This window comes from Aulostomus chinensis, chromosome 23, assembly GCF_037954235.1.
Source record: "Aulostomus chinensis isolate RoL2024-O1b breed Wild chromosome 23, RoL_Achi_v1.0, whole genome shotgun sequence".
Lineage (NCBI taxonomy): Eukaryota > Metazoa > Chordata > Actinopteri > Syngnathiformes > Aulostomidae > Aulostomus > Aulostomus chinensis.
The window spans coordinates 9,893,160-9,904,062 of record NC_141342.1 but is presented as its reverse complement, the minus strand read 5'-3'; the positions used below and the strand labels follow the sequence as shown (position 1 = coordinate 9,904,062).

The 10,903-nt window shown below is 42.0% G+C and overlaps 1 protein-coding gene across 2 annotated transcripts; it reads right to left on the bottom strand.

The window, feature by feature from the left end:
- Positions 1 to 1,778: 1,778 nt before the first annotated feature.
- On the bottom strand, positions 1,779 to 8,166 carry dlx4b (distal-less homeobox 4b). 2 transcript variants are annotated; one of them, XM_086195833.1, is made up of 4 exons: positions 7,582 to 8,166; positions 6,667 to 6,860; positions 5,041 to 5,291; positions 1,779 to 2,083 (listed from the first exon to the last, which is right to left on the bottom strand). In XM_086195833.1, exons 1-4 carry the CDS (start codon positions 7,904 to 7,906, stop codon positions 2,071 to 2,073), a joined length of 783 nt encoding a protein of 260 aa, XP_086051959.1. In that variant the 5' UTR covers positions 7,907 to 8,166; the 3' UTR covers positions 1,779 to 2,070. The 2 variants fall into 2 exon arrangements, with proteins under 2 accessions (XP_086051959.1, XP_086051960.1); XM_086195834.1 differs by lacking the exon at positions 1,779 to 2,083 and having other exon boundaries at positions 4,286 to 5,291.
- Positions 8,167 to 10,903: the final 2,737 nt, after the last annotated feature.

Here is a 10,903-nt window from a genome sequence, read left to right as displayed (position 1 = left end):
TGTTGTGTGTTTATCCCCTTTGTAAACACCCTATAGTCTAGCAGCCTTTTTCATTTACTCACACTCTCTTTAGACACCGACGAGGACCGTGACAACTTGTAGAAAGTGCATTTTCTTCCCTGCAATCCAACAAGCATAGGCGAATGCTGTATTCAGTTTGGGTTCAACGCTAGAGGCAAGTTTACTCAGATTTAGTTTTCATAAATTCTTATTTCAATTTTTTTTCGTAAAGAATGATTTCTCTCAGTTTTGAATTTATTTTATTATTATTCCCCACCACTTTTAGAAGAGAATTTTTGTACCACGTCCCTTAAGTTGCTAAGCTGTGCACATCGTAATTACAGTATATTATCACTGGATAGTTTCTTTCTTCTTTTTTTTTTTAAAAAATCCAGCACACCAAACAAAACTAAACAACAACAAAAAAGAGGACGATTGCTCACTGTTGTCCTCACAAGTATAGTGTTTCTTCACTCTCTCCTTTTGTGTGGCTGCTGCGTGCAAAGCGCTGCAGTAGGAGGCGACATACAAGCAGACAAGCTGGAGTCACTCGGGTTTATTGCTTCTCTGTTGGCAGATAAGAGAGAATTCTAAGGTGTGTGTGTGTGTGTGTGTGTGTGTGTGTGTGTGTGTGTGTGTGTGTGTGTTTTATTAAAATGTGCGCAATGGGGAAACCCCTAACGGCAATCTTGTCAAGGACCACCAAGGCGCCATTAAGCATCTTTACCTACCTTGTTAGTGTTTTTATGGCAATACTTTGCCAAAAGAAGAGAAAGAATGGTATGCGCCCAGGACTGGAGGTGTTGAAACTCCATAGCAATAGAATGTCACCGCTATAATCTCAGAATTTTACAATCTGAGAAGCAAATATAACATACGATAATTTTTAATAAATTGGATAATGTTCCCGGAATTTACAAGCAGTGGGAGCGAATAATAAACTAAACTACCGCACTATCGTGGCTATAATTTATTATGTTATTTTTGTATACATTAGAAATTAAGGATTATCCTTTGGCATGGGAAAACAAAAAGCTTTACGTAATGGGGATCTAAAAAATCATGTATGATTCTTCATTTTCATGAATATTTTCAGAATTTTAGCTTTATCGAGTGGAACTCTTTATTCGCAGCGCTGCAGTTTGTTATGTGAAATATAGAATGAAGTCACTTTTGGACAAAAATCAAGATTTGTTTCCTGAGTTGGGTTTACTTTTCATGGTATTATTCTCAAAAACTGTTAAATCTTATTATTTCGCATTCTATTAACTTCTCTCCCACTCTGTCATCATTTTGCCCCCCAAAACTGAGCGTGTCACCGCTAATCCCGTTTCCCTGACGTCTCCCTCGTGTTTCATCTCCCTCAACTCAACACCAGTTGTCTCCGGCGTCAGTCGTCATGTCAGTGCGCTGACTTGCTGATGTGACAAAAGCAGCGTGATTACTATTGCCTTTTGATATCAATGAAATCTCATCAAGAGTTCATGCGATCCCCCTGTGGTGGCTCCCTCAGCATGTGTGGCCCTTGGCTGTGGCCGTCAGGGGAAGCATTTGTGCCGAAGACAAACGTGTGGCAGCTCCAGGCTGCTCTTGTGTGTGTGGGCTGTCAGACGTGTCCATATATGTTATCTCTAAACATGAACAAGTGTAAGTAGTCATTGATGGTGGGGGTGAACTATTGAACCTGAATAGGATCCTGCATGGCAAAACATCACCCTAAATAGAGCCTAGTCCAGCTAGGCCTCTGCGAGCTCCTCCTCCCTCCTGCAACAGTGGTGTCAGCACTTGTCTCTGGGGTGCAGCATTATGGGTTGAGATGGAGGGCGAGGGCTCCTCAGTGAGGCAAATGAAGCCATGGAAAGACTTCCAGCAGCTGTCCCACACATAGTCTGGTCCCGGGTCGAGCCTGGGCTGCGTAAGGATCACTCACTCGCTCCATTTTGCTGTAAACGTAGATGAAATGAAGGGAGAAAGGCATCTTTGACAGCTGTAGACTGGTGAACCCCCTCTGACCTCAGGCTTGGGCTTGGTTGAAGCTTCCCAGCTCGTCCGTTCCATCCTGTCCTCAGATCACCTTAACACACTAAAAATGTGTCCACCAGACATTCATGGTTTCCACAAAAAAAAAGGCAGAAAATTGAGAATAGAAATCAAAAGATGATATGCCTGTTGATGGTGTGTGTGGCCGGCCAGTCTGAAGGGAATCTCGTCTCAGCGTGTTTGTATATGTGTATTGCACATGTTGTGGGGAGATGAATCTGAGGTGGAGACTTACCTCCCTTTTTGGGATTAAAAACTAAGTCCCCATAACATAAATCATGCCATTTGAAGGTGGAGCTATAGTTTAAGTTTTAGGTTGAAATCAGGACTTGAATGTCAGTCAATGTAATGTCCCATGAAGTGATGGAAACACAGGTGTGTGTCCTCCTGTTTGCCTTTCTGCTTGACAAACCATATTCCATGTTAATCCCGCTAGAAGTGTGCGCGGTGCCTCGAGATAAGTCCAACCTTCCTTCGGATGAAACCAAATCATGCATTCACTTCGTCTAATAGGGGGAGCTGAGCACAATTACTCGACATGTCAGATCACTCAAGTTAATAACAATAATCACCCCAGAGACCTGCTTTGCCGTTCGTCTATTCAAAGCAACTGGTATGTAATAACAAGTTATTTTCAATCCTGCAATTAAAACCCATCAGACACCTCGTATCTGATAACCCTCACCATCCTCAGCATTGATACCCTCTGACGGCCTTTATCATTACCTTTCAACCCATCTCCCGTCCTCCTCTTCCTTTTCACGCTTCTTTCAATCTGCTTGCATGATAATTGGCCCCGTTTGAAAGGTCCTACCACGTCTGTCCAAGTCCACAAGCCATTATTCTAATCTGGAGATGTGAAATTGCCTATAATTTTCCCTGATGCCCCGTCACTTGGTTCAGCAATGCTCTTCTTCCCCAGGCCCGCATGTTTAACAAGGCACATAATCATCAGGAATGAGGAAAGGGCATGAGGGTGTATATATAAAGGAGATGTTAATGTAACACAATGCTTGTCGAAAAGAAAATAAACTTGGAGGAGTGAAAACGCAGGGCTCTGATGTGGCTTTGTTCTTGAGAGCAACACCACTGTGGGTTTTCCACCTCCTGGACTACAAGACTGCAGCTCTATGATTCAGGTAAGAACAACGCTGGAAATTAGGACAGAAGGGTCTATTTATACGTCTTCTTGACGGATTAAAAATATATCACTGCATCAGATAATCTGGCTGGGAAATTGTGGTAAACTCAATTGAGCTGAGACGTATTCATATTTCTTAGCTGTGAATTTGCATAAATTACATTCATAAGTCTTTGCTGGAGCGTGAATGTGGCCAAACATCCATCCGTAACTGAATGATAATTAATAGATGTCAATATAATCTCTCTTTGATGAGTTTTGCTGTGAAATCTACATGTATGCTTGTTTTTCTAATGTGTGTGTGTGTGTATGTGTGTGTGTGTGTGTGTGTGTGTGTGTGCGTGTGTGTGCGTCTAACGTTTTCCAGGCAGCATAGTCAGCTTCATTAATCAGAGCTCATCCATTCTCATTATTAAAAGCACCAGCCCAGAGGAGTTTGCAGGCATATGAATAACAAAGAGTCTCTGTTAAAACAGTGGAAGTGCCAGAATGTGCGAATCAGTACGAACTGCTATAAATCAGACGTGGTTTATTGGACGAACGGCGTAGGCTTTTATCATTTTTCTGACGACAACAGCGAGCTTTCTGCCTGAGAGCACGCGAGACGCGCTCTTTGAAAATAACTAAAAATTCAATTAGATTTCATCATTAAAATTCGACCCTCTCCTCTCTGCACGCCACGTCTGGAGGGCTTGCGAAACGTTGCTGATTCTGACTTTGCATCGGACCTTCAAATTATATTTTAAATTTTGTAAAAAAAAAAAAAAAAGAAGTTAAAAATGCAGCATCCATAGATTTAAAAAAAAAAAAACTTTGAATATTAAACTGCCTTTTTGTCGAAATACAGACTTTCGGCTTCTAATACACGACATTTCAGACGTTTATAGTTTTATGGCACATTTGTTCAGTGCGTAAACTGAAGAAAACCACAGATCGTAGAGGTGGCATCGCTTTTATTCAACATTTCTTTTTTGTTATATGAATTCAATTGAGCTCCAGGACGTTGAAGTCACTGTTTTGAAGACTAGATCATCGGTTAAGCAAGATTTATGGAAACGCAATGTATTTTTGCAGAAAGTGTTTATTATTTTTATTTTTTATTTTTTTTAGATATTTCGTGTACCAGAGTTGTCGCTGCGGCTGATAACTCTGTCCTATGAAATGGGCTCAACTGTCATGAAAAAAAAACTTTAAAAAATGTAATAATTATGTTCTGTTTGTTAATCTGCAGACTGAGTGCCATGTATTCATGTCTCACGGTTGAGTCCGGCTGCCATTAATCTGAAGCTGTCACTCAAAAGGATCAACGCTCATCCATAATCTTCCAAATGATAAACACTGAACAACAACGACAAAAAAGCCAAATGAAGAATTCTACAATTCTGCAATTCTACAATTTCATTTAGCAGACGCTTTTGTCCAAAGCGACGTACAACACAAGCAAGAATTCAGACTTAAGAAGCCATTGAAACAATCAAATGACACGAGGAATCTTGATTTAGTCAATCCAACAGCTGTATTTATTTGAACAATGTTCATAGCATCTGTTGGATCGTGCAGCTGATAAACACATTAAAACACACACACACACACACACACACACACACACACACACACACACACACACACACACACACACACACACACATTTGTCTGAAACGTCCAGATGTCTGAAGTTGAGGCCGTGCAACCAAAGATTCAAAGAAACACGTGTCAAAAAATATTAATGCCCGGTCAATTTTTTTTTTTGTGAAGAGTCTGTTAAAAAAAGAAAATCTATCCGAGTACACAGAAAATATGAACAAGTTGTGTTAAAACTGTAGAGAGGCCAGTGAGTTCAAAAGCAACAGTCCACTCACATCATCTGAGGCCTGGACATCGCGTCCTGGTGAGGATGGTGGTTTGGGTACCAGTGACCAAAATTGTTCATGTAATTGTTTGGGTACATTGGGGTTCCTTTGTTCGCCATAGAGACCTCCCAAAGTTGAGGCAGCCCGGGAGAGCAGGGGGAGACGGAGTTAGTGCTGTGGAGATGTTCCCCCTCCGATCCGCTGCCATGTTTCATGATCTTTTTATACTTGGAGCGCTTATTCTGAAACCATATCTTCACCTAAAACGAGAATGATGTCATTGCGGTTATTAATCAGTACCAATATCAAAGAAATAAGACGAAATACATTCACATATTTACACAATGTAACCTCAATGTATCCAGATGGAGTGTGTGTTGTGGGCCTGCTGTTGGAGCATTGTTCAGGGAGCTTGGAGTCTGTTAAAACTGAACAGTTTTATTGTTTTGGGTCCAGTGGCTGAGTGTGACAGCCATGACTTGAGACTGCAATGGTAAAATGGCGACAAAAGCTTTTGTCGTTAAATCTTAGTTGCTGTGTAGGCTTTGGGTTTTCTGCTGATTCAACAGAAAATGGCTAATTTCCTTTTGAAATTTTATTTTGTATTATTAAATGCTCCCGATGACTAGGATGGCATCTTGCACGACACCCTCCACCATCTGTGTGTGTGTGTGTGTGTGTGTGTGTGTGTGTGTGTGAATGAGATGACACCGTAAAGCGCTTTAGAGAGGCGCTATATAGAAACGAGTCCATTTACCTCTTACTCTTTACTCTTTTTTTTTGTTATACCAGAGCAATAATATTATATATATAATGAATATCCATATAAATCACAAAAATGACAGGAAAAATCACCTTATAGACACTCAAGGAGACGCAACGACAACATTCCTGTTTAAATGTTTACAGTAGTGACGGTGGATTCATTTGTTACTCTTGTAATAATATGAACATGGATGATATGAGTCAGGATGAAAGATGGCGAACGGGAAAAGGAACATGGAAGCTGAGAATGTGAGACGGATCACGTGGCACATTTGAGCTCCAAAACATGTTTACGCGTGCAAGTGAAATTCATTCATCCACTCATCCCTGTGTGTGTGTGTGTGTGTGTGTCAATTAGAATAAAGCAATTAGAATAATAAATAATAACACATCTTTAATTATAGATACAAGATTGTTAGAATGATCATAGCAGACCACGAGTCGGATCTTGCCCAAGTGGCTCTCTGGTTTTTCAACTGCTGTTATTTCTTTTAAGGCTGCGGTCATGGGAGCACTTCAGGGACCAGCGCTGACAAAGGGAACTTAGCCACGTAATTAAGTATCATAAATAAGACGTGCATTACAGGACTTAAGCTACAAATCACAACAATTTGGTTTTTAATTTGATCTAAAGGGGATCCGTAATAGAAGACCTTAACAGAGATTTCCTTTTCAGCCGTGATTTGAACCTCCAACATCATTTCCCCCATTCTGCAGCAGGAGAAAAAGTTTCAGAAGTTCCCTTCGCAGGCCTGGTGTTTAAGGGTTATGATTGGCTGAAATAAAATAAAATAAGGCTTTGACACAGTAAATAAGCGTGCACCCTCAATCTAGCACCACACACATTCCCAGGGCCAGCTCAAGACCCACCTGGGTCTGGGTGAGCCCCAGTTTCGCCGCCAGGTCGGCTCGTTCCGGCAGGGCTAAATACTGCGTCTGCTGGAAGCGCTGGTGCAGAGCCTGCAACTGCAGACTGGAGTAGATGGTTCGAGGCTTGCGGATTTTCTTCCCTTTGCCGTTTAAACGAATATCCCTGCTTTCGAGAACTGCGGCCTTGTCGCGATCTGGTTCAGGAGACAGAAGACAAAATGAGTGTTTGTGATTTAGAAGCGATCATGAGGCGAGAGTCAAGTGTCGCGTTTAAACTATCAACTTTCCTCGGTGTCATTTTTTAAGCAAACAAAATCTACTATGTCAAACAACCCGAGGACATTGATGACAGGCTCAGTTTTCACAGGAAATCGAGTTTCTAAGGGCACTGCCACTCACATGCCGTATTACATACTGCAAAGACACCGAACACCAGCAAACGTTACAGTGCGTTTTTACTGTTGTGCGTAATGACTTGCGATGCCAAATCAAGGTTAGATAAAGAGCCATAGATTAGTAGTATTTTTAATTTTTGAAATTGTTTTCAAATTAAGATGACACTTTTACACCAGCACAACAATGTCAAAAGGGAAACTTGAGTTTTCCGGAATACATTTATGAGTCCTTGGGTTAGAATTAGCCACAGCACGAAATACGCTCAACACGATGAATCTGTCGCGAAGGAGGGAGCATCCCTGCGAGAGGCGCTGAACATCTGGCCTTGTTTAAAAAAACAAACAAACATACATATCAAAAGAAAAAAAAAGGTCCACGCATTAAACCCTCAAATGATCTCACCCCCCCCCCCCCCCCCCCCAAGCAGGAGCAGTGAAATCTCGCGCGCCATAATGGCAAAAAACAGCCATGCATCCATTCTTGATACAAGCAGCTCGGTTGGATGTTCCACGCACGTACCTGTGTGTTCTAAGCGGCTGTGGGCCAAACTGCTGCCGCTGCTGCTGTGGTTGCTGTGCTGGTAGGGCATGTAAGCAGACGGGGCATGAGTGTTCACCGCGCCGGGGTAGGCGTAGCCCAGAGAGCGGCCATAGGACGCGCTGCTGGGAAAGGGACTTTCGTGCTGCGAATGACCGGCCGTATGCAAGCCATGGACGGGGTAGATGTGAGGGAGCCCGGGGGAATGCTGCTGGTGTGCCGGATGTCCGTGGCCAAACTCTAGAAAGGCCGATTTGGAGGGATCTGAGGCATTCAGACTATCAGGCATTAGACCCATAGACATCATTGGCTAAGTCCATAAACGCGTCGGTCTGAAGAGGCTTTCATCAGCTCTGTCTGCCCGCGAGGAGAACCAGGAACCAAAAATCCACATTTAAAGCCAAAATATTGCCGAGAAAAGGATGCATTTGGAAGGCAAAACCCCGATAAAAGCAAAAGCGATCCTTCTTTACATTATTAGAGGAGCTGACATGGTTGTTCAAACACCTCCTGCCTGCCGAGCCTCACACACACACACTGCACACACACGCACGCACACACACTGCCTTCATCTGCGAGCTCTCTGATTGGTCTTCGGCGGCGAGCTGTCACTGGAGCTCCACCACGAACTTCATTAACATACGACACAGAATGCGGCTCCTCACGCAGGACGGGGGCAACCTCCTTTTAAAGACGATCAACAATTATCGATCAGGCGGTTAATTAATTCATGCCTGATCATAAAACAAGAATTCACGAAGTTTTTAAATCTCACGAAATTTCTGAGGCGATATTTGCTCACACGTGGCGGACTGATAAGAATGGAGCATTACCTTGACTTTATAATTAGATACGAGACATACGGGAAATGAATAAGCAGCGAAAAAAATGTAGACTTAACACAAATTTAAAAAAAAAATCAACACATGGAATAATGTTATTTTTATTACGTGTATTTATAACGGTCATAAACATGTAATTATGTATTCACTGATAACGGAGGTTATTCATGGCTTTATTTGTTCTTGCCAATGAAATCTTTTTTGTTGTCGCGTACCTTTTACCAGCTGTGATTCCTTAACATAAGATTGGGATTTCGTTCAGCTGAATAAAACACGAAAATATTCGAAATATACCTTGCCAATAATTTCCTTAAAGCCAATTAATGTCAATTAATTTCGGTTGCTCGGTGAGTGAGTTTGAAAGGAAACTCAATCAGAAATGATGCATTTACAGAATCAAGTAATAAACGTGTTCGTGTCAGATGTTGGGGGGAAAAAAAACTTCCTCGTCTGCTGGTGCGGGCTATTAAGAATAAATTGAAAATAAATCCAATCTCATTTCACGACGCAGCGGATTATGTTTGATGTGTTTTATGAATTTATCAAAACTGTGCGGTAGTGATGTGTCTAGTTGTGAATATTTCTCGCAGAAAAACCGAAGTAGACAATTCCAGCCCTCCGGTATTCAGGTAAAAAAAAAAAAACACCACAATTATTCCAGCACCATAACCGCTTCATACATTCACTGTATGCTTGAGGTCATAAAGTAGTCAATTTGGCTGATTCTCTTTCAATTTTAAACTCCAGTTGATAAAATGTTTCATTATTTCTGAGCTGCTGACTCAGAGTAATTTAATGAAAGTGCTATCAAAATGATCATTAAGAAAGTAACAAATATTTCCTGTTGTAATAACTAAAACCCTTGGATTCACACTTCAGTTGTATGCATATATAGATGACGAATATGATTCTATGAATTAATCATATATATATATATATATATATATATATGTATATATATATATGTATATATAATCAACTAACACGCTTATGATAATTTACCCTAGAAATAAAAGAACAAGTTCATCATTAGTGAAGAAAAATGGAATCAAGGATGTGCGATTGCACTTTTATATGAAACCAAAACCCTGGGCTCCCATGTTGCTTGTGTTATTTCGAACTAAATTGTCAAGGTTCATAAAACAAAGAGGAGAAATGTGGGAAAACACAAACCTGCCAAAAGAGGGTGGGATTGTGGTGCCGAGTCAGCAGAAGTCACACGGTGGATATGGATACAGTGTGGGAGTGGGGGGAGAAAATGGTGACCGCAGTCTCAAAGAGCAAGTCTGTCTCCATATTTCAACACTTTCTCTCCACAGGTGGATACACTGGCAGGATATCCTGCCACTGCAGCCATTTTTTTAATAATTCAAGAAATAAATAAACAGCGTGTACATTTCCCATCGGATGTGATAGAGTCATCTTGTTCGATACAGCGTACACCTTTCATCTCTGCTAAATCACACGGTCAAAATTATAAACAGCGTTTTGCTGGGTTGAGTGTGGTGCTGAGCTGTTGTCCAACCCCATCATTTTGGTCATGTCCTACCCTGCTGCAACTACAGGGAATCCAGTAGTAACGGCCTGCTGGGGGCTGGACAGCTTCCCGATCCCCACACGCCTCAGCCAAGTAACCAACCAGAACAAAGCCACAAATTATTATCATGGCAAAATTTCATTCACAAAGGCTGCTGAGAGGCCAGCTTCGTATGGTGGGTGCAAGCTTCTGACTTCACACGAGAGGCCCTGCAGCTGAGTCTTTTCACTGGAAATATAGCACAAAAGAACACGGGGCTTTGGCTATCTATCAGGATTTAACAGTTATTGGTGTTTGTATTATGGTAGCGATATATTTGCAGTTAGCACCCAGAGACTGACAGCTGTGACACCTTAAGACCAGGTGTTGCATTTAGAGCCCTTTCTTACCAGTGGAAACCCAACCTTAGTGGCTTTAGTTCACAGGAAAAGGCAGTTTTATTGACAGATGAACGAGATCAAGGAGGCCAAATGAAGATTTACACAAATGCAAAGGGGTTTTTTGTGTGTGTGTGTGTGCGTGTGCGTGTGTGTAGGCTCAGAGGCCTTTGGGCATGCACAATTCTTCTGAGGAACTTCAGCAGCAGAATGCAGAGGATTGGATGTGAATATCTGTCAAAACCGTGCAGAGGCAAGGTGTGGGCAAGAGGTGGATGACACAGATAGAAAGCAAGGAGAGGAGGCTCTTTCAGGCTTGTAATTATGTCTGTATTATGGGTGAAGAACAAAGGCGAGCCCTGCAGTCATAGGGCAGGGATGGGTCCTCGGCATGGCTCTATGAATACACGCGAAGGGATAGATGATGTTAAAAACATCCACACTCCTGAATGAAGCCCAGACTCACTGGCGTCAATGCTCCTGCACATGGGCATACGTCTGCAGAGGTGTGTTTGACATAGGTGTGTATTCTCTGTCTTCACACACAC

What these genes read in the sequence shown, in the direction of transcription:
- dlx4b (XM_086195833.1), bottom strand. Translation starts at nt 7,906, where the DNA reads ATGATGTCTATGGGTCTAATGCCTGATAGTCTGAATGCCTCAGATCCC. An exon ending in CAGCCGCTTAGAACACACAG is followed by an intron (nt 6,861 to 7,581) that starts GTACGTGCGTGG and finishes CTCCTGAACCAG; the next exon opens with ATCGCGACAAGGCCGCAGTT. An exon ending in TGGGGCTCACCCAGACCCAG is followed by an intron (nt 5,292 to 6,666) that starts GTGGGTCTTGAG and finishes TTCTCGTTTTAG; the next exon opens with GTGAAGATATGGTTTCAGAA.